This window comes from Notothenia coriiceps, unplaced genomic scaffold, assembly GCF_000735185.1.
Source record: "Notothenia coriiceps isolate Sejong01 unplaced genomic scaffold, NC01 NC01_scaffold00001411, whole genome shotgun sequence".
NCBI lineage: Eukaryota > Metazoa > Chordata > Actinopteri > Perciformes > Nototheniidae > Notothenia > Notothenia coriiceps.
Window position 1 is genome coordinate 71,092 of NW_011334112.1, and position 27,617 is coordinate 98,708.

The following is a 27,617-nucleotide window of genomic DNA, read 5'->3' on the forward strand; positions in this document are numbered from 1 at the left end:
TTTTTTTTTCAAAATACCAAACAGATCATGCATTTTAGCCATGCCTCATTTCGCTCTACTTGCTCTATTCCAGCCCTGTTTTTGCAAGGGCTGATTCTGCTTTTGTGGCAGATTACAGCGCCACTTACAGGCCTGGCATATGCACTACAGCGTCTCCAGTGCTTTCGAGCGGTCTCTCATTCCCCTGATAGGTGGAGAGTTGCCCATATAGGCGGAGCACCCCTTTTCTGACGTCAGAAAAATTCAAATAATCAGCTCCATTGCAGCCCCGTTTTTAGAGATTTGGGTACGGAGGAAAAGAGAGAGGGTTGTGTTTTCTGACACTTGGTGAGTTCCCTGACACACCGGGGACACATTCATGTATAAAAGACGTACAAAAGTGCATTTTGCATGATAGGTCCCCTTTAAAGTTAATCCAAGTCTTAAACCTACCTTGCCTTAAGCTGTAGGATCCCTGATTCAGAAATGGACTCGGGTCATTGATGATCATGCAGATGGTTATACAGAATGTCTTGCTTCACACAGACTCTCTTCACCTTTTGTGCACCACAGCCTCCTCAGAGTCCCTGATCTTCGCTGCAGACGGCGCCGGGGACGATGACGATGAGGTGGTCTCGTCAGGGGACTACGGGATCGACGGCAGTGCTCCCTGGTATCTGCGGGTGCAGGAGCTCGCACACGACAGCCTGATCGCCGCCACGCGGGCACAAATCGCGAGAGATGCCCGGGCCTGCCAGGACGCCAGAGCTGCAAGTGTCAGCAATGGTAATTACGACGTCTTTCATTACGATTAATCAGGCAGTTCTTGATAAAGCGTTCGAGAGAAAATGTTAATAAAATGTGCAAGGTGATATCTGTAAATGACACGTTTTCACACTCCAAACTCCAAATATATTAGCTTTATTTTGATATGTAATAGACAAAACAAGGACACCTCTTAATTGTAGGGGTTTGAAGAAGACATTTTTTGCATCTATCATAACGATTAATCCTTTTTATAAAAGTAGTTGTTGATGATATTTCTGTCCATCAAGTAATCGATGCAGCTTTAAAATCAAACGGCAGACAGTTACAGCCCCTCTGTGATGTAGTGTCACTATAATGAATATAAAGGAGAAATGGAGGCTGCGTTCAGGAAGATAACATCAGCCCGTCTGCTTTCTGCTAGCATCAAAGACAGAAAGAAGAGAAACGAGGTCAGTGATGAGATGAAAATGGAGTGTAATCAGCACCGACTGAAACTGTTCAACACTTGTCATCATGAGTCTCTAAATCTAAAGTAATTTGTAACATTCTCAACACGGATTTACAAGTCTGACTGCAAATATCTAGTGAAGGCTTAAATGGAACATTATCGTGAGACATTGATCAAGCCTCAGCACGGATTGTTGTGCTGTGTCTGTGATGATTTAATGTGCATTTAGTGGATGGCTAATGCTTCAGAGAGGGAGAGAGAGTGCAGCAGCTGGAAGACAACAGGATGGAGACAGGAGATAGAAGACAGGAGAGAGGACAAACAGGTGGTCAGAAACAGATCTGCAAATAGAATCTCTTAATGACAATACTTTTATTTAGAACTTGGAAGAAATGTTGTCATGGAATAAAACAAAAATGTCTGTTTTACTCAACTATAACCTTTAAAGGGCCCTATTATGATGTGTGGGTGTCTGTAGACCCACTTTGATTCATTCAAACATTCGAAAATGCTTTCTGCTGCTGCGGACAAGAAAGCCACTCAACTCACGTTCACCGAGGCATCAACCTCCAAAACCCTTTCGAGGGCTACAAGAAACGAAGTGAGTAGCCTACAAGATTGAAGCTGGTCAGATAACGAACGAGTAAATGAAAACAGAATGAGGCGTAGAAGTGTGTGTGTGGGGGGGGGGGGGGGGGTGTGTGTGTGATTAAAATTGCCCAATTGCTTTTACAATAAATAAACATTGAATGTGTTTAATTGAATAGTAAAGGGGTTTAACGTTAGTGGCAGGTTGTGTGTGAGAAAGAATAAATAAGACAGCCCAATATTTAAAAAATTTTTAATTCTTTTTTCCCGCATATTTCGCAACTTTCCGCATATTTCGCAATTCCACCGCATAAAATCACATAAAAACCCTGCATCTTTAATCACATAATCAAGGAATTCAGCCCACATAATCAGGATTTTTGCCCGTGTTTTTCTGGAGGGTCTAATATTTGTTTGATTCTTACATAAGAAGAAATATACAAACATCACTTTAATGCTCTAACAGGGATGTCGTTTTTGGGCAGGGAACTTTCTTGAATCCTTACTGGTTGCTTGGTAACAGTCAAGAAATCAGTGTGATAGATTTGAAGCAAAGTACGACCCTATATTCAAAAAGGCAAATATATTCTGAAAGTTACAAAGATCAAGTATGATAAGAATATGTTTTGAAGTGTATTTCTTGTCTAGAGTTGTTTACTCCAGCTCCTCCACTTGCCGACATGATGTCTTAACCTGTTGCTTACCCTAATCTCTTTCACTCTTTTGACTGTGAAGCGGTACACTTTGATGTAAGACAAACATCTACTTCCTGCGGCACATAGCGCAAAAAAACAACAACTCTTTGACCCTCACCATGAGTCAGGACTTCATCACAGTCCTCTGCAGGCTGCTGCTAGATAAAGAATTGCTCCATGACATCCAGGCTCCATGACTCCTGGTTACGTCTTTGAACTGCTTCTGAGCCCAACTGCAGCCAGAGGTCCTTGTCAGAGAAGTGATATTAGAGGTGTTCTCATCTTTACCTGCTCCTAGTTTATGTCCTTGCACTCAAACTCAGATCCCACGGTTTATGAACTTATACTTACATGCATATTGTCAAATGATAATGTAGCTTATATTAAGTTCAGATGCTTGTTTTAGCACCGGAATTCACTGGATTTTATTCAAGCATTACTAATCTGGCAGTTGGTAATAGTGAGCCTAATTTACGCTCTTTTATGAACTGCCAGTTGGCTAAATCCATAATTTAATTTATTAGGCAATATATATTGTGTTTATTAAGTTGATCAGAATCTGCAACAATAAATTAGTAGTTAATGTTAACAAATAAATATAGTGGGGTTAAAGTATAACGTTGGCTTCCAAACTAGTGAAGTAGAAGTATAACGCATAGTATGAACATACTCACGATCCTTCAAAGTTGTTAGCATCAAATATCCTTGGATACAAAAAAACATAGGGCTTGATTTATATGTTGTATTACTGATCTGAACATGCAAAAACTGGACTAGAAAGTATAATATGGGATAAAAGTGGAGTGAAGTAGAAGAATGTAGAAGCATTAAGTAAAGTACGAGCACCTCACAATGTCTAAGTACAGTACTTAAGTAAATGCACTCAGTTAAATTGCCCTCCTGTACAGTTGTTCTTACCTCTTTATAATTTCTCCACATTAACCCTTGACATTTTATTTCCATGAAAGGTCTATTAATAACAGTTATCTGAGGAGGGTCGTGTCTTTGATAGAATCAAGGTTACCAAAACCAAGTGTTATACACACAGAAGCGCATAGAACAAAATACTCTAGGGCAACAATTACGTAAAAAGGTGTAAAATACTTTGTGCACGGTTGGATAGCATGTGTGCAGCAGCCTGAAAATGGTTTCAGAGAGGGACTAAAACCGCACTCTCTGAGCGGTTGATGCTGCCCTCCCATTAACTCGCTGCAGATGAGGCAAGTTGCCCAGCAGCGGGGTGTCGGTTACAGGTGCATTACTGCCGCACGCTGTAAGCAAAATTGGCCCTGTTAAAGGCTCTGAAGGCGGGGAGTCAGCGCAGGTGAAAGGGAGTGATTGCATTCAGCTTGGGGGGTTGGGNGGGGGGGGGGGGGGGGGGGGGTCTTTCTGCTGCTGTCGTTCTGCAGGTCAGCTCTCACTCAGTACCCGATGATTAGCTTTTATACGGCCAGGCTCCAGAGGCTCTCCTATATTGTTTTTCTGCCCAAACCCGCTCATTTTCCCTCTCCTGGTTGCCTAGGCGACCACACGCACGGTTCCCCGGCAGACGGGGACAAGCGGGAGCTGCCGACTCGGACCAGCCGCCCCCTCTCCAAGCAGGTCCTCCGCTGCTCCTTCGAGGGCTGCTGCAGGACGTTCACTTGGCCGGCTCACCTCAAATACCACCTGAAAACACACAGGTAACGCGCGCGCGCGCACACACAGACAGACAGACAGACAGACAGACAGACAGACAGACAGACAGACAGACAGACAGACAGACAGACAGACAGACAGACAGACAGACAGACAGACACAATGCATATATACAAAATGCTTCTGTTCCCTATGCCTGAAACTGTGCAGGCCTTATATCCGAACAACCAACTCCATGCCCTTACAACACACCAGCAATCCCTATAAAGTCATAAAACAAAGAAGCCTTAATTGTATAATGCTGGAGAAATTTGGTTGAATACTAAATTAAATTGTTCATCTTGCCTTAAAGCACAGGGATTATGAGAACTGTTAGTTCTTTGAAGGTGGACGATTTGTGTTCGGTTGACCATCCATTAATGGGAGAGACATGTTTTCCAGGAGATCACACAGAGTGTCCACAGGTTGTTTACAGTGCAGGCAGCTGAACAGGGGGAGCACAGCTGAGGCAGTATTTGTGCTGCAGGGATATGTATGAGGTGCGCTGTTGCAAATAGAACATCTGCGCGGGAATCACCGAGACATGTTTGTTTTTCTGGGCTCCCAAGGAACGACCGGATGTTCAGGTGCGGCGCGGAGGGCTGTGGGAAGAGTTTCTACGTGCTGCAGAGGCTGCAGGTTCACATGAGGACGCACAACGGAGAGAAGCCCTTCACCTGCAAGGAGAAGAACTGTGGCAAGAAATTCACCACGGCTGGAAACCTGAAGAACCACAGGCGCATACACACAGGTGACTTCTACAACAACAACAAATACCCAAACAAGCTGGGAGCAATAACTGACTCAGGCCCTTTTCCTCTGCTCATGTAATGCTTCCTCTGTGAAGTCATGGCCGGAGATTTTGAAGAGTCAGCAGCACTGGCGCCTCCGTTTCACTGCCGCGAAGAGAAACAATGCTTTGTCATATTTTATTTAGGGTGACATTAAGATTTTTGATGGCCTGTTCCAGAGTCTGCTTCTAATGTGTAAGGATGCGTTAGCAGAGCACTGTACGGTTTTTACAGCTTTCTACGAGCCATCACATCCACTTAGTCCGACGACATTATATTACAATTTGAATGTCTCCGGCAGCAAAACAGGTCCATAAGATGACTACATTAAGTGTTAGTCTTGTGGAGTTGAACAATATGTGTGTGTTTCTAGGGGAGAAGCCTTTCCTGTGTGAGGCAGATGGCTGTGGGCGATCCTTTGCCGAGTTCTCCAGTCTACGGAAACACATGCTCGTCCATTCTGGTGAGTGGGACACGGCTAACAGCTGTAAGGAAGATAACTTTCTCCTAATCAAGCAGATAGAGTGTATCCTACGAGAGGTAGCCCGTATCAAGTAGGTTGGGATCACAGGACGTGTGTGTGTGTTTCCAGGTGAGAAGCCTCATCACTGCGGAATCTGCGGGAAGACTTTCTCTCAGTCGGGCAGCAGGAACGTGCACATGAGGAAGAGGCATGGAGAGGAGGGGCTCGGCAGTGAGAGCAGAGAAACAGGTCTTTCTCTTCCACACACACACACACTCACTCACTCACTCACTCACTCACTCACTCACACGCACACACCGTGGCAGTAGGTGGTTATGCTAATCCTCGGATTATGTACCTTCAAGCGGCCCATACATTTTAAAAATGTGCATAGAGATACTGTGGGTTTAAGTTACTTTTAGGAACATTTGTTGAATAATTAATGATTTGAAGCACTTAAAAATTCATCACTCAAATGTTTTTCTTCAGACCCTGTAGCGTAATTGTTTCAGATTGCAACACATTTGTGGGAAAAGCAGAGACGGCACAGCTCTACTGCAGAAATAGGACTGTTAGGCGCCGTGTGATGGGGGCAGAATTGTCACTAAAGTGTGTAATCACCCAGCTAAAAGGGCAGATTAAGCTCGCTTTAAAGTCTTTTTGCAGTCACCTTACAAATGACTCACAGAAATGACTGGATACTGTAGTAAATCTTCCTCTGCAGCGAAGGGATCACTGCTGCCTTTACTCTCAGTATCACTTTCAGTATATCTTCAGAGTTAAAGCGCCTCTCAATGAGCTCTTTACATCCCAGCATATGGTCTAATTGTACCAAATTCGCTTAACATTAGTTTTCCCGCCCTGAAACAATAAAGCCGACACATTTGTGTAGCAGTGGGGAAGCGCCGCCGCTGAATCACCACAAAGGAAACGCTGCCAAAGCCTCTAATTATAAACTGCAGATGTATCCGGGTCAGCCTCCCCAAAGAGGCTGGTCTTTTGTAAAAAGCAGAGCAAAAGAAGATGCCGCTTCACAACAGAGGGGTGCTTTCTGAGTCACTCCATGAATAATTACATTGACTGTGTTGGAGAAAACAACTGTCCTAAAAACAAACAAAAAAAAGCTACATACGGTAATTAAAGTGAGTGATAACGAGCGGATTTCAGGTTTGAATATTGACTTTGATCCATTACAGAACACAGATTGAGTCCAGTGTGTTCACCCCATTCTCGTTCTTCTTTTGAGTTAAACAGCTAAAGAGGGTTGTTGGTCTGCCCCTGACAGGAGAGGCTCTGACACACAGCAGCCTGCTGGAGGCCGACGGCGAGAATGGAGACACTATGGTCACCATGACAACGGCTGTGGAACCCATGAATCTCCACCACGCCATGCTGAGATCACCAGGTATGAATTTAAACTTGTACAGCAGGGAAAACCCAACACACACACACACACACACACGGGTGAGCTAACATGACACTTCGCAAAATAAAATGTTGACGCTCTCAATGTTCTGTCGATGTAAGAGGTGCTGAGTCAGCGCGGGGTGATGCTAATGTCGTGTTGAATGTTGTTTGATCATTCCTTGCGACAGACGCTGTTACTCTTTCAGCTGGTTACTTTGCTCCATGATAGAATGGAGATAGTAGAAGTAGAAAATACACATATAGTCAGTCTTTCTTTGTTGGTCTGCGTTTTACTCACGCTGTTGGTCTCTAAAAGTTTTGTTCTAAAAAGTTGGTTCCAACCCAACTATGATTTATTTATGTAACCCTTTGACCATTACTTACAATTACATTGTGTAACTGGAGCACTCAAAGCCAAGTGGCAGTCTGTTGATTCTACTCCATCATTCTCAAATGCACTCGAGCCACAACGTAGTATTTGTTGAGTTGTATGCATGTAACGTTGATATAATGTTAGGTTAATATTCATCTACCTGTACAGTGCTTATACTTAAAAGTATACTTTCTGGGCGTTTCAGTATATATTGGGTATTTCAAAGCGGTGTGTTACTCTTATTATTAGTAGAAGTGTGTCTTATTTTATTCCTTTTTGCATTTTCTTTTCTTAATTATAATTGTTTTGTAAAACTTTCTTTGTCTGACTGGATTTTCTGCATTCGAAATGTAAGTATTTAAACAAAACATGTTTACTGGTAAAGGAGGATGGTGATCACAGTAGACAGTAAACCACACTGAAATGACCGTAATACGTATTTCACATAAAACCTCAGTCTTAACAAATAGCAAACAAAGGTCTTTACTTAATTAGTATTTAAGCCTCTGTTGTCATTTGGTCTACTCCCTGTACTAGAGCCTTTGACTTAATGATTCACTATTCAACTTTAAGGACCAGCCCTTAGCTAATATCTGAAAAGCACTACAATTGTTCCAGTTTTCAGAGTTTCAAGTGAAAATGACGCTTAAAATCATTTCAAAAAGATAGTTTCGCTCTTACCTTCCATGAATCGATCTAGATTGTTTTGGCGTGAGCTGCAGAGTGTTGGAGATATTGGCCGTTGAGATGAATAAATAGCACTACGGGTGTATTTTTAAATGTATGTGTTAACTAACCCTTTTTAAAGTCCATTTGTAATGCATTATTTAGAGTGAACACTTTTACTCTGAATAACTTTATATGCTCAATATTTTGTGAGTATCTTTAAATGTCCTCCAGTTTTTCCTAACTCAGCCTGTTAGCATTCAAACCAAAAGGCGGTTGAAAGCTTGCAGAAACGTTTTAGTAGACTTCTGCCCCTGAAGGCGTTCCATCCCATAATAACTGGTGTTATTGACAGCATGCATTTGATCTATTTGAACATTTATTTTCCTCCCCTCCAGGCTCCGCGGATTCGGTTGTTGTCCTCTCTCAGCCCCATGAATTGGTGACCATGGCGACCGAAGGGCATGCGTACGGAGAAGATGTGGTGGCGCTGCTGTAGCCTGCCATCGTGAGAAATCATCGACACGCTGAACGTCTCTGTGTAAATAGACCAATCGCTGACGCTCACCCCCTTGTAGATATTTGTAATTATCCACCGATGATGCTTTTATTTTGAAATGGCAAAGTTTGTACAAACAACCTTTTTCCTCATGTTTTTTGTTTTTAACAAATACTCCCAAAGAAATAATGAGACGGGTTTAAAAGTTTATGAAAATATAATGACCATGCATTGTACAATATGTAAACAGCAGTGTGAAATGCAGCGATGATGGAAAATGAGTCCCACTCCTTTTTTAAAAATGGAATGGCTGTAAAGGTACCAGTTGCCCATTATTATTAACTACAAAACACATGACTTCAAATCTACTAAAGCACAGGGTCATGTTGCTGCATGTAAACATTGGTCTCCCCCCCCCCCCCTGTTGCTGCATGGTACAAACATTGGTCTCCCCTCCCCTCCCCTGTTTATCATCCCGAGGAAAACATCACTCTCAAACAAATTGGGTTTCCGGTAATGCCCAGATATGCATTAACGGTTATTGGCAACATCTCTCACTCAAGTGTCAACCTTCAGTGCTCCACTTGTTCTCTGAGTAAGACAACACATTGCTCCTTTACAATATATTAACACTTGAATGCTTTTTTAAACAAAATTATGAATACTCATGCAGCCGCTAGATAACCTGTGTGTTACCGAGCAACACCTACTCCTGCCTTCTCCTCAGAGGACCTTCAGGTCGTGGAGGTGATCCAACGTGGCGCCTAAAGCCCAGCTGGCCTCCACGTTGTTCACTTTCTTGGTCAACTAGGAGAGGGGAAGAAGAAAAACACCAAATCACTCAAATGCCTTTTGTATTTATTTAAATAAAAAAAGTAACAGAATATTTTTGTTTTTTCTTCATTCACATATTGGCAATAATTGTGCTCTTTTGTTAGGTCTCACCTTCACTTAGTTTGAACATGTGGATTTTAAAACGTTTTTTAGTGACAGAAAAGGGTCACAGAGCCTTGTAGCTACATTACAAGTGAGTCATGGTCTTCTTATTCACAGCCTTAAAACGGAACAGTTAAAATAAGGCAAATGTAACTGTACCATGCTTGTGTCTTTCATGTAAGTCACTAGTTTATGATGCAAACCACACGATCTAAGCTACACAACTTTCAACGAGAAATCGATTTTATAGTTCTGAGCAACCTTTTGAAAAATGTTCCTTCCTGTGTGTTTGGAGGCCACAGTCTTTGGTGCAGCGCCGCCTCACCTGCAGCACGGTGCTCTCCTTGAAGCCGAATCCATCCTTGAGCAGACAAGTGATGTAGGTCATGTCCATGCACAGGAAAGAACGGATGGGGGGGTGCTTGGTCATCTTATTGCACACTGAGCAGAAACAAATGGAAATGGATGAGGAGCAGGATCCCAGTCAGCCGCGAGGACACAAGCCCGGGCTATTCAGACGCACACAGTGATACAGTACAGGGTGATCAGATCTGTCATAGTGAGGACGCACTGATTGGCTCATCTCACCCTCTTTAGCCCTCTTCTTGAAGTCTCTGACCTCCAGCGTCCCCCCATGGACCCCATCTGCAGCAGGAAGCGATAGGGTCATTTTCAACACACTTCATATACTATTCATTAGGAGAGCATACGCACATTTCCATAATACTAATGATACACCTTGTGCCGTTAAGCTTGGAATGGCAGTATAGCATCTCTCTAATAGCTACACACCTATAGCTTGTCAAATCCCCCGAGACAGGTGTAGATGACTCATACTTCTCTGTCTTGCATTGGAATGGGTAATCGCATCCTGCTGGCCTGTATAAATATATATTGTGTGTGTGTGTGTGCGCTTACCGATAAGGCCTGCATCCACTGCTCGGTCAAAGTAATAAGAGAATGCATAGAATACATTGCTGTCTTGGAGCTCATGCGGCTGGTGAATAATCCCCTTCACCACCTTAAGTACTTCCTGATAACAAAGCTTGTATCCTGCAAGACCTGGAGAAGAAACAGAGACACGGCATGGTATAATATGCATCCTCTGCTGGAACAGCACCTGACTCTAAAGCAAGGAATCTCTTTTTTCTCAAAATGTCGACATACTTTACTAAGCTGTTATTTTGCATATTTTTCAACACACTATACTATTATTTATTTTTGTTGTATTTTGGCATTTGGCGTATGTATTGTTTTTTCTATAATTTCTAACAATACCGTACAATGACATTTTTTTTCAACATACTAAACTATGACCTTTTGTTATATTTCCGACATACTATGCAAAGTCCTTTTCCTGATGATTGTGACATGCTATACTAAGTGGTTTTTTTTATACTTTTGACGGAACTTATGTTGTTTTTTTGCATATTTTTATCTGATCTTTCCAACATCAAGAAAGTTATAGTATTTGTCGGCAGTATTTCACATCATATTTAAAAAAAAAGCCATAATACACAATGTAAAAAAAACAAATCACAGTTAAATTCACATTTTAGTATTTGGCGAAAAAGTCATAGTATATTATGCTGAAAATGATCATAAAAGCTTAGTATAGTTTGTGATAAAAATCAAAGTCTATAGTTTCTATAGTTTCGAGTAAGTTAATACATAATAGATAATAGAGTGTGTCACAAAAAAGGTAAATAAATAGTATTTCATAGAAAATCATAGTATATATAGCATACAAATAATTCATAGTAAAGTATTTCATCAAACGTGCATGTTGTGCTCATAACAAACAGTAGTACCCTATATCTGGAATTGCTGGTGTTAGGTCTCTATCATGTTACAGTAACCAAATGAACGCTGTGTCCAAGATACATGAGCTTTGGATTCACTCAGTGACTGTTTATACTGTAAACAGGATCTTACCATCTGGGTCCCCGCCCACTCGATATGTCAGCCCTCCAAAGCTCCATTCATCCCTGAACTTCTTTGGCAGGCAGGAACTTTTAAAAACCCGCCACTCCAACCCTGTCAGAGCAGAGAAGCGACTTTTTAATTTTCACTATGGTCTGAGACTGACTCTGAAGCCCTTCGGTGATCCATCTCAGGGTTTTTGAGAGAGAAAGGGTTGAATGTGCGTACCAGAAAAACATCTCTCTCTTGTTAGCTCCTTTAATCAGCATCGGGAGAAAAAATACAGGAAGGAAACAACACCCGAGAGAGCGCTGAAGAGCTGACTCTGGATCCTTCTGAGACACGCTCACAATGAACAACACTGATCCACACAGCTAATGGCAACAGAGAACCCCTTCCTCATGTCCAGCACAGTACCTTCTGCCCCCAGAGCCCCCAGCGTGGCCAGCCTCGCTGCCATCAGTCCATTTCCAAGGTAACTGCAGGAAGTTAGAGGATTGTTGTGAAGTTACAAAAGCACCCACAACAGACTGTGCACAAGAGAGTCATTCTGAAAATAGGCCAAACAAATGCAGCCTGCCTATTATTCACATCCTAATGACTAAACAGCTGATAGAAGTGTTCCCTAATTAAGAACAGAGTGAAGTTATGAAGATAAGATGTAACATAATTAGTCAATACTCGAAGCCACAAGTATTGCAATTACCTTGAGTAGACATTTAATCCGGTATTAAATGATGCAATCACGAGGTTTAAATGCAGGATGAATTTGTTTTATGAATAAATAAATAAATAACACATTTTACCTGTAAGTGTACAATTCAAATGTGGAGTTGGAGATGTCATATTTGGCAACGTAATCAGCGACAGGAACACTTTCAATGGTTTTCTGACGTGGGAAATGAAGGACATGATGGGTTATTCATCGGAAAATAGTTTTGAAATCTTGTCTGAAGAGTGCAAAACAAACAGCTGACCCTGAGCTTTGGCAGGAAAGTGATCTGCGTAGATCCTCCGCCCAGATCCAAGATTCCCACCGTCCTCTCGCTGTGTGCATTCAGGTGACCTGGAAAACATTTCCTACTTTAGCTTTAATCTAGCAGCCTCCACAGAGAGGAGCTAATCAGTTATACCTTAGATGCTATCTTCAAAAGGCCTATCTGACACAGAACCCAATAGTATACAATCCTGAGCCTGATAAACATCTGAGCTATCCCCTCGAGGCCACAGCATCACAGCTGTATGCATTCAGTATTTGTGTCTATAATAAGACGCGGATGATTTTCAGACGGAGAGTTACATTTGGAGTTTACAGCACTCACCTGTCAGATAGTTCACAGATATCCAAGCCAGGATTCCTACGTTAGAGAGATCGGCGAACAGAAAACAGACATGTCAAGCACACGTTCATTTGAGAAAAGCTGACAACAAATTCTCACAGAAATTACAACATGCAAAACACGTGAGTAAAAGGTATAACCCTGAAAAACAAGGTCGAAACGCTGACAAATCATTACACCTTTTCACAACAGGCAATAACAATGTCTCAATATGTAATTACAGGCTTTTAAGGTCAAAACAACTTAGTGGTGAAGAGCAGTTTTCCTCAGTATCATCATGAAAGATAGGCAATAATCTGCAATGATGCCACCTCCCAACGTGCTGCAGCGAGATGTGATAACTGACTAATGCGTCGAGCCTTGGCAGACGCTACCTTCATTTGTGCCGTTCATTATGCTGACGCTGTCGTCTGGGACCCAAAACGGAGATTCATCAAACACGTGTTGAACCTGTGGAGAGAGAGGGGTGAGAGTGAGGGGGAGGGAGACAGAGGAAGGGGGAGATGGAGAACGAGGGGGCCAAGGAAAGCAGCAGAGGAATGGCCTCCGTGTTATCTACTGTAATGGGAGCTCATCCAGAGGTGCCCTCCGCTTCGAGGGATTCATTAATTCCCTCAGGGGGATTAATAACGTATCATTCATCTTCCAAGGTGCCCCGAGCAGCCATTACTATCTTATCCCTTCCACAGGAGCCTTCCACACTAAGCTTCCTCCACTCTGATAACAATACTCTGCCCTAACACTGAAAATGTTCTTTCCTCCCTCCATGGATAAGAGGTTCCTGAGAGAATGTCAGACAATGGAGTGCCTTACAACTCCCTGATGATAAAGAACTGCACTCCACTCTACAGAGGGCTCAACAGCCTGTAATGTCTCGGAGCTACTGCATTATTTTTACCTGCTCCAAAAGCAGCCGGGCTCTCTCTGCGGACAGCAGCCGAAGTCCAGCCGTGGCTCTGAGGAACAGGGGGGTTCTCTTCCACTCCAGACGAGGCACCGTCTTCTTAGCCACCTTCAACAACATCCTGACGGTGTGTCCAGCCTGCAAAACACACACAGTACTCACCATAAGAATGAGTTACATTTATATAGCGCCTTTCATATACCCAAGGACGCTTTTATAAAGGGGGGGGGAACACTAAACACAATCTGGGACAGAACACAATGGGACTACAAAGAAAACAGACAAGGAGAGAGAAGGCAGATGAGGCGATGTATGATGGAAGAAGTAATCAGGTCTTAATTAAATGTGCATAAACATAATTCTTTTTTACAAGCAAAAGTCCTGCATACAAATTCTACTTAAGTAAAAGTACAAAAGTGTTAGCATCAAAATATAATTAAAGTACTACAAGTACTTGTTATGGAAGATGAACCATCAGTACTGTTTATATCATATATTTTAAATGTATAAATATAAAATCACTGCATTAACTTTTTTAATGCATTAATGTCTTCATCACAGCTGGTGGAGGAGTAACTACCTTATATACTGCTGCTGGATATTTTAAGCTATAGTTATTTTATAAAAACAATGAATAATTGGTTTTTATTAGAGTTTTTTTTAAGTCTAATAATCTGTATCTCTATACTAAAATTGTTGGATAAATGTAGAGTAGTACAAGTCAAATATTGGCTTCTAAAATGTAGGGGAGTAAATGTAGGAAGTAGCATTAAATGAAAATATTGTAGGAAAGTACAAGTACCTCACTATTGTACTTAAGTACAGTACTTGAGTAATTGTACTTTACTGGTCAAAGTTCCGAAAACACTGAAGTGTTACATCAGGCTGAATATTCACTTGTTTGTCATTTTTGGCTTTCATTAGCAATGTGACCCCCCGCAGAGAGAGGCTATGGCAGTGTGTCTGAATACAATGCAGGGAGGAAGGACCTTTCCTTCGGCTCAATAGAATTGATCTGATTTGACAATGAACTCACCATATCTGGGGAGTCAGCATACGCGGACAAACCAGGCTTTATGGAGTGGAACATCTCATTGTCCAAAACAGGCAGCTCCTCTAAAAAGATACAAGATCCGCCCACATCAAATATACAGCCGCTATTAAAAGCCTTAAGAGGCCTAAATCTGCTTAGCATACATATGAAGAATATATTCCTTCATTCAAAATTAGGCATGTTGGCTTGAATCTGGCAAAATAGGATTATTTCGCTCAAATTAAATGAATTCAAGTATAGCCTCTGTGCCCCGAGGAGCAGGTTTACTGAAGCTGTGAGGAGAGAGGGAGAGAAGAGGAGAGGAGGAAGAGCCAACATATCGGCTTGTTACTCAGCTGTTTGCCTTGTAAATCAATTGATCACTGGCCATGTAAACACATTACACCCTGACTGCAGTAAATACGATGAATTAACCTGCCTCTCACCCGGGAGGCTGACATGATATCATGAGTGAAACAGCAGAGTAATCACAGATACATGGAGTAATGTGGGTGTTATTACCTGACCCGCCATGGATGAAGGTGTAGACGTGGATGCGTGTCCCTGTGCTCCCCGCATCAAACATCACTGAATAGAAGATGCGGCTGTGGTTGGCGGGCCGGCTGAGGTTGGGCAGGAGGCCCCCCATGCTTTGGGTCAGATCCAGGAGAGAGGTCCTGACCTTGGCCCGGCTCAGGTGAACAATAGAGAGCAGGAGCAGGAGGAGAAGTGACCCGGCGGGTGTCATCTTCTCTCTGGAGGATTAACAGAAGAACAATATTTGAGGTCCTCGTGTTAAAGCAGCTATTCTATTAAATGCTATTCAACTGTTTAGCTCAAACCTCTGCTGACCAATTTGCTAGTTGTTCAATTACAGCCTGACGAGCAGGAGTGTTATTTATGCTAGACCACACCCCGCCAGACCTCTAAGCAACCGCAGAGACGTAGCCCAAAATCCACCTCTTTGCTGAGTCGACTCCTGTAGAGACCTCAGGAAACATCACAACACTGTGTTGGACTTAACGTGGTGGAATGTAATCCTTTCATCTCCGATCAATACAGGCAACTCAAGCAATGTGAGGAATTATGATTTCTTAAAAGCTTCAGTCAGGCAGTGCTCCGCGGGAGACGCCTGCTCAGGCACGGTCACTCTGCTTTCATGGAGAAATATCAGACATTTTAATACAATATATTTTACTGCCTGACAGTTCTAGTTAAATTCAGTTTCAAGCTTTTAAGAATTAATTTGCAGTTAAAGGACCGTCTAATAACTGAGCCTCTGTTCTGTCCCTTAATTATTCATTATTCATTAATCCATGAAATGTTTCAGAAGCTAAGTGGCATCCATACAGAAGAGTCATCTTCTTAAGATACACTCCTCGTGGTTTTATTGTATGCCTGTATTGCATACTGCATGCTCCTTTGTGTGAAAATATGAGGTAATCTGGATATATGATTATTTAAATCAACACTCCGCTAGAAAAGATGAAAATGCACCGGCTCACCTCAACATTTTATTAAACTAGTTATGTCTCAACCTGAACTTGTCCTCCATCCCATCATACGAAGCGTCACATCTCAACATGTGAGAGCATTTATTAAAATCTTCACTGGTCTGGCAGGGGGAACTTAGTGGAATATGTTTTCACTCAGGTCCACAGTGGCTTGTATTAAAGGTCCCATGTCATGCTTTTCCGGTTATTACCCGTCCCCTTGTGTGTTATGTAGCTTTTTATGTAGTCACAAACCCTCAAAGTACACCCTGTAGCGAGTAGCCTACAGTACGCTGCATCGGCCCTGTAAACGTTACGCGCTTACAAGTGTAGATGCACTGCGTTTGGGGGTGCGGGTGTTGGAGCCTCGCAGATGGGGGTGCTGCAGCCCCCTCAGCACCCCCCCCCCCTCCCGCATCGTAAGGCTGAGTTCAGGATGGCGATGTCTCGCTGTCTCGCAGACCCCACGCAGCAACCAGGAAATGACACCAGCTCATACTGTCCGCTCCTCACAGCAGCGAAACCCGCAACGTCCCGCCAACACGGCACCCAGACCCCACGCAGCATTCTCATGTTTGTCATCATAACTGGTGTCATTTCCTGGTGGCTAATGCCATTGTAACACATAATCACTGATGTTCCGCTGTAACGGTGGTGTTCATCAGAACAGAGTGGGCGAGCTGACCAATCAGAGACAGTTCAGTTAGGGGGGGGCGAGGAAGTGTTAGGACAGAGTGTATCACATACTATACAGAGATGCTGCAGGAGAAACCAATGTCATTTTGGAACATTGAACAATGTAAATCTATTCTAGACCTCAACGATGGAATTATGATCAGTAGAAATGGCCATGTCATGGGACCTTTAATGTAAGTATGTGGTGCAGAGTGGGCAGTATCCTGGGAGGCAGAACAAAGGAAGGAAAGTGTGTCAGCCTTGGAGAAGAAAACCTGCATCTAGTTCAGTTATTGCAACAACTTTCTAACGAGACTGTGAGCTCAAAGACATTTTTTACCATGGCATGGTATACTGCAGGGTAGCTTGTGAATTTACTCCAGGTGTAAAGTCTTATTTAAGTGTTTTATTTCACATCATTAATCCAAACCTGCAAAGTGAATGAAGTGGTGTAAAAGTACACGACTACCTCTGAATTGTAGTTGAGTAGAAGACGTACAAATTAGCAACAAATGGAAATATGAGTAAAGTACACGCCCCTTAAAAATGTACACCACAAAGTAGTTTACCAATATCATAGATAGACTGTAGCCTATATATAAATTATTTCTGCTTTTCTCCGCTTGATACATTTGTATTCCAAATACCAAAGACACCTACTTTTAGTGCTAGCTTAGCTACTCGTTAACAATTGAAATAGACGGTTTTATGATAACATCAGCCAGCGTGTATGCTAGGTTAGTGAAAGCTAGCCGGTGAAGTTTGATACTCGGCTAGTTAGCTAACAGACTCGCGTGTCGCGTTACAGTGTGTTATTCGAAGAACCGAAAGCTTAATCTTGAAAAAAGCAGAGAAAACGATTCAAACACATTAAAAAAAGAAGTGTGTATGTCACGTATCGCAGTATTTTATTAACTTTAAACACAGTCCGAGCTCACCATGATGTCCGACTACTCGTCTCGCAGCTGACATGTCATCATGACGTCAGCAGTGTTGTGATGAAGTGGTCTCGCGCAGTGCTCACGGATGTCAAGAGTCAAACATGCCGAGTAGAAGAAAAGAGCCTTCAAAGGAAAACACAGAGGCTGTTGTGTCAATGGGTCTGCCAGCAGGAGCATCATCTCCAGTGCTGAAATAAGTCATCATAAACTTCAGTAAAAGTAGCAATACCAGTAGAGAAGTATTGTTAAAAAAAAAGCCCTGCTTTCAAAATGTAACCTAAGTAAAAGCATAACAATTTCAACATAGCTTGACACACCAATTCAACAATAATATTTTTAGATTATATAATCCATTATTTGTAAAGGTGGGGCTAATTTGTATTGCTTCATACTGTTGTGAAGCTTTATCTATCATATACTGTAAATATGTTTATTTGATAAAAATGTTATATTACGGTAATCTCTAAACGTATCAATTACATAATATATCAAATAAATGTATTGGAGTAAAAAGTTATTATTTCACTGTGAAATGTAGCAGAGTAAATGTAAAGTAAAAATATGAATATATTAAGCAAATGTATCGTAACACAAAGTTACTCAAGTAAAGAAAAAATAGTTCAATTCAAAATACTGTTCATCTGTGAAATTCATTAGGCATTATTTGAGATGATCCATTCAGAATTATAAAAAAACGGAATGATTTTGTCCGTTCACTGTGTCTTTCTTTACATTTAACTTCATTCAAAAAAAACCTAGCTGTCATCGCTCAATCTTTAACCTCCAGACCTATAAAATCAAGAAGAAAAGTTTAAATGCTTCAGATGAAAATATGTCCAGCACATACCATTTCATCACAATGGTTTATAGGGAATATCAAGTTCAAGTCATGTAATTGTAAAACACTTACATTTTTATTTTGTATACCTTTCAAAAATATGACTTTGACAATAGAGTACAAAATCATGAATCTCTAGCCAACAGACAGAAAACACACGTTAGTGCCTATACTGGACAGTAGGATACACATTTAGAGGGACAAGAACTACAACCATTATTTCAGTTTTACAGAGATCTCGTTCTAGTGTATCAATGGCTTGACCTTAACCTACTTTTCAAGTATCTACATAACGCTCTGATAAACAGAACAAGCTAAAACAACCAGAGGATAATGGTGGAAGACATTTGCAGACTGTTTAAAGGAAGAACGCTTGATCCTTTTCATTTCTACTGTAGGTTTTAAGAAATATGACACCAGAGTACGTACTCCCATGATAGAACATTGACAAACCCATGAAGAGACTCACAGCACGATTCATTGCATTAGTGCAGCTCATATTCTGCCTACGAGGTGTAATTTGCATTTGTGTGTTTGTGCAACAACATTGTCCCCAATGTCAAAAGTTAAAACAATCACCAACTAAAAATCCCCAGTGAACATTTCTCAAAAAAGGACATGCAATACTTTTTTTTCCCAATCCCCGCCACAAGCTTCTTGTCAAGGCGTTTGAGAAGTCACTGAAGGTTATGCCAGATGTGCTGCCATCTTAGCGTCCCATGGTTGGCATGGTAACAGCTGGGCTCGTCACAGTGGCGTCTTCAGCCTTCCACTGTGACGTCACAGTCTTGATCTGAGTGTAGAACGACATGCCCTGGTGGTAAACGGACAGAGAACATGTGTTTTTTTTTGTTGTATTTTAACGATCCTACACATGACAGACTGCTTTTGTTAGTTACCTGCTTGCCATAGAAGTTAGTGTCCCCTCTGAATGAGCCTCTGGAGCCAGTGAAAGAGAACATGGGCAGGGGGACAGGGATGGGCACGTTCACACCAATCTGTAAAGTAAAGCATACACACATTAATAACCAATCAAAACTGGAAACAGGATTTTTAACAGCCAGGTGTTATTCTTTGATGAAAGTGTACAGAGTCAAAGTCAAACCTTTTTATATTTTTTAACTGTGACAATAAACACATTGAATTAATATTCATTCTGATGACTCTTTTTAAAAATGGGCACCCAAGAACGCATGGTAAACAAGACGGAATCTGTTTTTGAGTACAGGATAAGGGTCAGCAAGTCCACACGTCGAGAAGCGTCAAAATATTTTCGGTTCATTGTGAAACCTTGGCGCTACAAATTAGACTAGTTGGGGGCGCAAATTACGCAAATGCCCATATGCACATTAAAGGTCTCTGCCTGATGTAGACCATCCTTATTTAAATAGACCCCATCACAAATATCCTTCCTAACAAGCCTTAATGGAAGAGATGGGCTGGCTGCAAGGAAAAACTCTTAACATTTACATATGAGCATTTGCATAATGTTTTGAAATGGACTTTAAAAACTGTGAGATTATTCTTTATATGGCTAAAAAAAAAATGCGTGAAACTTGGTTTGACACATTGGGCGACACAATGATGATCTGTGAGAAAAATCTGAATTGGGTGTTTCACCTTCATGACTTCTGTATCACACTTTATTTTGAGCCATCAAGATGATCCAATAAATATTCACACTTTATATAAAAACATTTTACTCCATGTCTGTTTCCTGTTTTTAAAAACAGAATACAACCCACACTTAACTGTTTACTCTCACAAATGTGACTCACTGAGGACTGAAATAACAACACGAAAGGTGACCGTCTTTTTGAAATCAGACAGAAAAAAAGTGGTCTGTTAAGAGTGTGAATCAATCTCTAGTGTCCTTTTATACAGGAGGCATCTCTCACCTGGCCAACGTCCACCTCGTGTGTGTATTTGCGCGCTGTGGCTCCGTTGGTGGTGAAGATGGCGGTGCCGTTTCCGTAGGGATTATTGTTGATTAAAGTAATCGCTTCGTCAAGGGTGTCCGCCTCCAGGACAACAAGCACCGGTCCGAAGATCTCCTCTGTGTAGCACTTCATGGCCGGCTGGAAGGAGCAGCAGAATGATTACAACAGAGTTTCCTCCAGCATCTAAAATCATCTGCCACGACAACTCCTGAAGGCATCATTAAGAGTATATAATACGCCAGCGTGTGCAGACTTTAGGATGTTTTATCAACACATTAAGAGGAGTAGGAAGAGGTTTTCAAAGTGCATTTTACACTGAAGTCCTTAGGCTCCTATTAAACTCCTCTTTATTTTAATGTTCTTATAACTTACAAAATGTCATGCTGGGATACTGGGACGGTGTATTTTATCATATAACTTTATATTATAACAGAAAAAAAGGCAGCCATGTTGCATCCTTTGCCAAATCTCACCGAAACACCGCTCAGGATGGTGGGTCCCACAAAGTTCCCATTTTCGTATCCCTTGACGTTGGTGTTCCTCCCGTCCAGCAGCAGCTTAGCTCCCTCATCCACCCCGCTCTGGATCAAAGACTCCACCCTGACTTTGGCTTCAGGAGAGATCAGGGGACCCACATCGGCTCCAGGCTGATCACCTTTAGGACACAAAAAAAAAAAGGGCAGTATCATGTTAAAATAGCTTGCCTTTTAATTTGCATTTCAAACAAGAACAGAACAAATAGTATCAAAGACACTTTTTTGCGCTGACACAGTTTCCAATGAAGTTACCTGCGTTGACGCGCAGGGATTTGGAGCGCTCCACCAGCTCTGGGAGCCAGTCGCGAGACTCTCCTACAAAGATTGCGGTGGAGAGAGCCATACAGCGCTGGCCAGCTGCTCCGAATGCAGCCCCCACCAGCTGGTTGATGGTGTTCTCTTTGTTGGCATCGGGCATCACCACACCATGGTTCTTGGCACCCTGGAATGAGAAATGTAGGACATGTTTTTGAAGGAATCTTCTTACATGGAGTGCTAAGCACATATGTAACAAGCATCAGTGATTGACAGCCAAGAACAAAGCTGTCGTCTTGGTAACAGACTGGTTATTATTTTTGCTCGATATATGCTGTCTTTTACAACAGGAACAGTGTTATAAATGAGTGATCATGAAAAACAACTTGAGCCTCACGAGAGGGTTTAGTGTACCATGTTGGACTGCACTCTCTTGCCGTTCTTGGATCCCCGATCGTAGATGTGCTCTCCGGCCGGGTTGGAGCCCACAAAGCTGATGGCTTTGATGGCCGGGTGGTCACAGATGAAGTTCACCGCTGCACAAAGATACAAACTGATACTGTAAGTGTAAATCCACTCTTCTTCTACTTTGCTGCACACGTAAGGCACAAAATAAGAGCAGAAATAGATAGAGGGATTTAAATCCTCAAACACTTACCGGAATTACTTACCGATATAAGCTGCACATAATATGGAAATGTCCCATCTACATATTGCCAGGGGGTCTATGATTAGATTGAATAACACACAGATCTCAGAGTCTCACCTGCGTGCTGGCCGTGGATGATGTTCAGGGTACCATCTGGCGCTCCGGCGTCTTGGAGCAGTTTTGCCAGGAGCATAGTGCACCCTGGGACGCGTTCAGAGGGCTTCATCAGGTAGGTGTTGCCGCAGACCATGCCGATGGGGAACATCCACAGAGGAATCATAGCGGGGAAGTTAAACGGAGCGATGCCGGCGCACACTCCGATTGGCAGGCGGTAGGTGAAGGTGTCCATGTCTTTGGAGATGGAGGGTAACGTCTCGCCCAGCATGAGGGAGGGAATGCTGCAGGCATACTCAACAACCTCTGGGAGGAGGAAATGAGGATGAAGTAAACCAATAACATGTGTAGAGATATACAGATATGGGGTTTGTTTTAGGCCTGTGTGTATAAGGTAGACCCTCCAGAAAAACGCGATTCTGCGATCGCAGAATTTACCGCATAATCAGCAAAATGGCGCAGATTTTTAAAAAGCCGCATATTTATCAAAAGGCCGCATAATCCCCGCATTTTTCCACACAAAGTTGAGAAGAAAAAAAGTTAACTCGTCTTGACGTGACGTCATCAGCTCGCGCATCACAGAATGTAAACAACACTGTATAGAGCTCATTTACCAACGAACATTTCTACTAAAGACCGGGCAAAAAGTGGGGGGAAACTATTCTGCACCCCGTGCAACTGTGTGTTGCAGCATAAGAGAAAATCGACGGTGGCGACCCACTTTGATTCATTCAAACATTCGAAAATGCTTTCTGCTGCTGCGGACAAGAAAGCCATTCAACTCCCGTTCACCGAGGGATCAACCTCCAAAACCCTTTCGAGGGCTACAAGAAACGAAGTGAGTAGCCTACAAGATTGAAGCTGGTCAGATAACGAACGAGTAAATGAAAACAGAATGAGGCGGAGAAGTGTTTGTATGTGTGTGTGTGAGATTAAAATAGCCCAATTGCTTTTACAATAAATAAACATTGAATGTGTTTAATTGAATAGTAAAGGGGTTTAACGTTAGTGGCAGGTTGTGTGTGAGAAAGAATAAATAACACAGCCCAATATTTAAAAAAATTGTTATTCTTTCCCCCCGCATTTTTAGCCTATTTCGCAACTTTCCGCATATTTCCTAACTTCCCGCAATTTCACTGCATAAAATCACATAAAACCCCGCATGTTTAATCGCATAATCAAGGAATTTAGCCCGCGTTTTTCTGGAGGGTCTAATAAGGGGTGTAAGAATGGGTAAAAAGTATCATTTGTAATATTTTCTTCGGAACCTTTACTCAATAAAATTTTTATTGAAAAACAAATACACAATAAACTAATGTCATCTTTGAAAATTGAAATAGCAACCCTAGTTAGTTAACCCTAAAAAGGGCAATCACATTTAAATATTTGGGAACATTTATTGATTTCTATTTTCTACATTAAACCCACATTAAACCATTATTGCACATGCATTACACCTATGGTACATCATTATTACACTGTTATAAGACAACTAAAATGTGATCCACATCGGGATCTTATGAATAGGAACTGTTAATTTATATTTTTTCGTGCGAGTAAACTAATAGAACTTGTGAAAACTTTGAGCACTATTGTTTCCCACTATTGTTTCCCAGTATTGTAAATGTCTAATCCTGGCAGAACCTGCATCTGTAGCCTGTCTTTCAGCTGATACGTTCTAAATTAGCATGCCAGATGAACTCGGCATCTCAAAACTGGGAGCTGTACCAAGTACAAGAAATACTTTGGCAGCTCCGTCTTGTAATAACAAAAACATATCTGCTTTATGTGTGAGTGAGCGTGGCTCTTAATTTCTCAACAGGATTCTTGTTGATGCAGGTCTGCCAAAGTGAACTAGAGCACCTGAATGAGGAGAACTGCATACATTATCTTATTATAGCATGCAACTAACAGCAGTTCCTGCAAAGTGCTTTACATAAACCAGGCACTCGCACTGTAACAACAGGACTTAACAATGCGATGCTGCAAGGAAATTGTTCCCTTAACCCTTGTTTTGTTATAATTGGACATTGTGAAATCCTCTTGAAAAGCAGCGTAAGCTTCTAAGTATATGGCCAAAATGGAACCCTTACTCCATTATTAATTTAAAAGTCAAAGTTGCTTTGGCAGGAAGTGTCTAGTTACACCCAAATAATTGACACCCTGCAGCCACTTAGTATCAGACTTTCATCCAGGCGATGGAATAAAGGGTTGCCAAAGATACAGACTTTTCATCAGGAGACACGGATACTATAGACAACAGTTTCAACAGTGGAATTGGATCCCAGCTATATATTCACCGCAGGCACTCTAATCAGGATATCAAAACCCAATAGCACACTGGGAAGTCTACGTGTTACTTACGGAGTCCTCTATATACATCTCCCTCTGCATCGGCCAGGGTTTTGCCCTGCTCCAAGGTGATCAATTTAGCCAGCTCTTTCTGGAATGTTAAAAAGAGAAAACAGGTTACTTTAGTTCAAATCATAAGAAAAGAGACAAAAAAAACAATTCCTTCCGTGCAAGACAAATTGTAAAATTGAGATGCAAAAGTGATGTATTGATTATTAATTTAAGGCCGACGCGGAAGTCAGCATTGCAAGGGCTCTCGTAACTCAAAGCAATGGGATTTTTCCATTGGATTTTGGAATACTGCAGAAAATAAGATCTGTGGTTCAGAAACCTTTATGATACTTACACTTTTTGTTCAGCAGGATAATATCGACCTATAAACACCACTTATATAATAGTTGAAGCGTAAATTCAATTGCCATGAGTCAAAAGGTAACTTTAGGCTATAAACAAACTACATGACGGTCGAGTAACTTTACGCCACCGCTAAGCTAAAGGCTAACTCATGTACGGCAAAAATGACATTTAGTAGTGTCATTTAGCCACTTGTTAGCAACTGTTGTTTTTAAGACACGTAAATGCTTTAGACGTTCACTAATTGGTTGTTTACTGACGTATTTTATTGCATAGAACAAAACTTGTAAGCTGTTTTAACCACAGACCTTATTTTGTAAATCTAACAAAAACTAAAAAAACTACTGACTTTGAAACAAGAGAGCCTGGAAGTACTTAAATGCGATGTCATTTCTGGGTTTAGGACTCCTTCCTGCACTCATTTTTGGTCAAAGTTGAAAAAGGAGAAGTGACAAATGTCCGTACGATGTTATCCTTGATGAGCTGCTGGTAGCGCAGGAAGATCTGTTGCCTGCTGAGGATGGAGGTATCTGACCAGGGTCTGTAGGCTCTGGAGCACGAGTCCACAGCTGCCAGCATCTCCTCCTGGGTGGCTTTGGGAACGCGACCCACCACCTCATTAGTGGCCTGTGGAGCAGGAGACAGTCCGTAAAAACAACTTGAGAAGCAGGGAAAGTCAATCATTGGTTTTACATAAACTATCAATATTAATTTATTTTTGTGATGAAAGTACATTGCATGCCATAATCATCCATCACTGCCTTGCTAGAGGCTTATACTTGTCAAGCTTTAATACAGCAGCTGGACTGTTGAAGGATATAAAACTGTGAATACTGGGCTTTCATTTCTTAGAAACTGGCAAGACATTTCCTTTCCCCAATGTTCATAAGTTACTACTACAGAGTTGCCCTAGTTATTTGCAACCAGCTTTTAGGAGAGGTCATGTTGCTGCAGCCTTGTAACAGGTTGGATATAGTTCATCTATGAATACTCACAGGGTTGTGAATGTCGAGCCATTCAGAGGTTTTGGACTCAATGAACTTGCCATCAATGAGCAGCTTGGTGGTGGGCTAGAGGATCAGAGAGCATATGGTTAAATCCCAACCTATCTGCTTACATCACTACTCAGTTCATTAAGGACATCTGTGCTACAGCATAAAGAGACGTTCTAAAGTGTTAGATCTCTACGTTTGCTATGCACAGGGTTGGGTGAATAGTTCATTTTAATGTTATACAGTATATGATTCCTTCATGATACGTTTCTGAGCTTGAGTTACATAAGCGGTTCAGAATCACAAACTACAAGACACTAATTCCAAAGCATGTTTTGAGTACAACGCCTACATACAAAAAAAGGAGAACCATTATGGGCACTAAAGTAAATCAGGGTGCATTCTACGACATCAAAACACTTACTTTTTTAATTTACCCACAAATAACTGAACATATAAAAATATGAGCTTTCTTTGTAGTAAGTTGTTAGTTGGAGTTTGAATGGCATATACATAATCTTGGTCATACAAATCAGTATCTTGATTTATTTTATACTAAATGCAAGTATAAAAGTTAGTGCATGTTTTGTATAGTTTGTATGTATTATAGCTTGAGGAAATAGAAAATGAATATGTAGGGTCTCCATGGTTAAGCTTATTTTTTATTTGACAATGAATATTCAATGCTACTAGTAGCTTCTAAAAAAAAGGTTTAAATACCCCTCTAAGGCCACGTTTACACGGAGACGAAACGGGTTGTATCCGCTACAGTTCTCTAACGTATGGACGGTTCGTCCACACGAGGCCGTAACGGAACCGCGGAAACGGAGCCCTCAAACGATAACGGCTCCCAAGGTGGGTAGATCTGCGGACGGAACGCTCTGGGGGGCCAAACGGCTCTGTGTGTACGCCCTATACGATCATTTCCTGATAACAATGAAGCCATAGACCCGCCTCTCCCCACCTCTGCTGCTCACCCCCGAATCATTGCTGATGTGTTTCGCCAACAACAACAACTATGGCGGATCACATGGTTGCTTTCGTGCTCCAGATGCTACTGACCATGCTACAGATGTTAGTGCAAAATCTACAGCTCCTCTACCACAACCATCAGCAACAAGTGGACATGGAGAAATACATGAACTACATGTTGCTAAATCCACCGCGGAGAATAAACAGATGGGCAACCAGGCAACCATGCTCGGGGGTCTTCTTTGGACACGTTTCTTGAGCCGATTCCGCGTGGATGGAAGACTTTTTTGATATCGATTAAAGTTCGTTTTTCCGTCTCAGTGTAAACGTGGCCTAAGGATTCATGCTTAATTAATCCTTAGGTTAACAACCACATGTCGTTTTTTTTTTTAAAAGGGGGACCTATTATTCTCATTTTAAGGTTACACAATAGTATTTTATGGCTCCACTGTGACATGTCACCATGTTTTAATGTTCAAAAAGCTCTTTATTTTTCTCATACTAGGCTTGTTTGAGACGCGTTGCGGCTCGCCTCGAAAGTAGACGAGAATAGCCGATCGCAGCCGGGGGAGGTCTCAAAAAGCTCGCCTGAAGTCGGACAGCTCCGAGTCGGCTTCTTCTTCTGCTGCTGCTTCGCCTCTTCTTCTTCTTCTTCTCTCGGTTTTTTGGCGGATTGCAAACAACTTTAAGGTGCATACCGCCACCTCCGGAGTCGGCTTGACTCGGTTTGCATTTATAAAGAATGCACACATGTGTTTAATTGTTAATGTCAGATATACTAAGTAAATACATTTGTTCCTGCTCAAGATGAGATTCAACTATATTGTTATTGCACAGATTACAGGTACTGAGACAACGAAATGCAGTTTAGCTTCTAACCAGGAGTGCAACAAGCAGTAAAGTGAAAAGTAATGTACACAATCTACAGAATAAAAGATAGAATGAAGTGGATGATGAATAAACAGTGGAGGTTATGAATACACAGATATACAGAAAAGCCCCCCCAGCCTGTAGCA

The 27,617-nt window shown here is 41.8% G+C and overlaps 3 protein-coding genes across 3 annotated transcripts in view; 1 reads left to right on the forward strand and 2 right to left on the reverse strand.

The window, feature by feature from the left end:
• znf410 (zinc finger protein 410) overlaps positions 1–8,570 on the forward strand; it is a 13,158-nt gene extending 4,588 nt beyond the window's left edge. Inside the window, exons 6-12 of the mRNA XM_010788720.1 lie at positions 553–765; positions 4,001–4,160; positions 4,725–4,906; positions 5,320–5,409; positions 5,539–5,658; positions 6,695–6,814; positions 8,254–8,570. Coding sequence (XP_010787022.1) covers positions 553–765; positions 4,001–4,160; positions 4,725–4,906; positions 5,320–5,409; positions 5,539–5,658; positions 6,695–6,814; positions 8,254–8,354 — 986 coding nt within the window. The 3' untranslated portion in view covers positions 8,355–8,570. The remainder of the gene's footprint in view (positions 1–552; positions 766–4,000; positions 4,161–4,724; positions 4,907–5,319; positions 5,410–5,538; positions 5,659–6,694; positions 6,815–8,253) is intronic.
• A 240-nt stretch (positions 8,571–8,810) lies between these two features.
• Positions 8,811–17,654, reverse strand: LOC104960639 (ectonucleoside triphosphate diphosphohydrolase 5-like). The gene is made up of 14 exons (XM_010788732.1): positions 17,597–17,654; positions 15,013–15,245; positions 14,494–14,573; positions 13,452–13,595; positions 12,928–13,003; positions 12,536–12,571; positions 12,191–12,279; positions 12,020–12,102; positions 11,631–11,692; positions 11,226–11,327; positions 10,209–10,352; positions 9,879–9,935; positions 9,616–9,731; positions 8,811–9,161 (listed from the first exon to the last, which is right to left on the reverse strand). Exons 2-14 carry the CDS (start codon positions 15,236–15,238, stop codon positions 9,078–9,080), a joined length of 1,299 nt encoding a protein of 432 aa, XP_010787034.1. The 5' UTR covers positions 15,239–15,245; positions 17,597–17,654; the 3' UTR covers positions 8,811–9,077.
• Positions 17,655–18,491: 837 nt separating this feature from the next.
• Positions 18,492–27,617, reverse strand: part of LOC104960656 (methylmalonate-semialdehyde dehydrogenase [acylating], mitochondrial-like) — a 21,943-nt gene continuing 12,817 nt past the window's right edge. The window contains exons 5-14 of the mRNA XM_010788755.1: positions 25,633–25,707; positions 25,103–25,264; positions 24,296–24,374; positions 21,935–22,237; positions 21,583–21,704; positions 21,166–21,355; positions 20,851–21,032; positions 20,336–20,515; positions 19,337–19,435; positions 18,492–19,251 (exon numbers count right to left, since the gene is read on the reverse strand). Coding sequence (XP_010787057.1) covers positions 19,147–19,251; positions 19,337–19,435; positions 20,336–20,515; positions 20,851–21,032; positions 21,166–21,355; positions 21,583–21,704; positions 21,935–22,237; positions 24,296–24,374; positions 25,103–25,264; positions 25,633–25,707 — 1,497 coding nt within the window. The 3' untranslated portion in view covers positions 18,492–19,146. The remainder of the gene's footprint in view (positions 19,252–19,336; positions 19,436–20,335; positions 20,516–20,850; positions 21,033–21,165; positions 21,356–21,582; positions 21,705–21,934; positions 22,238–24,295; positions 24,375–25,102; positions 25,265–25,632; positions 25,708–27,617) is intronic.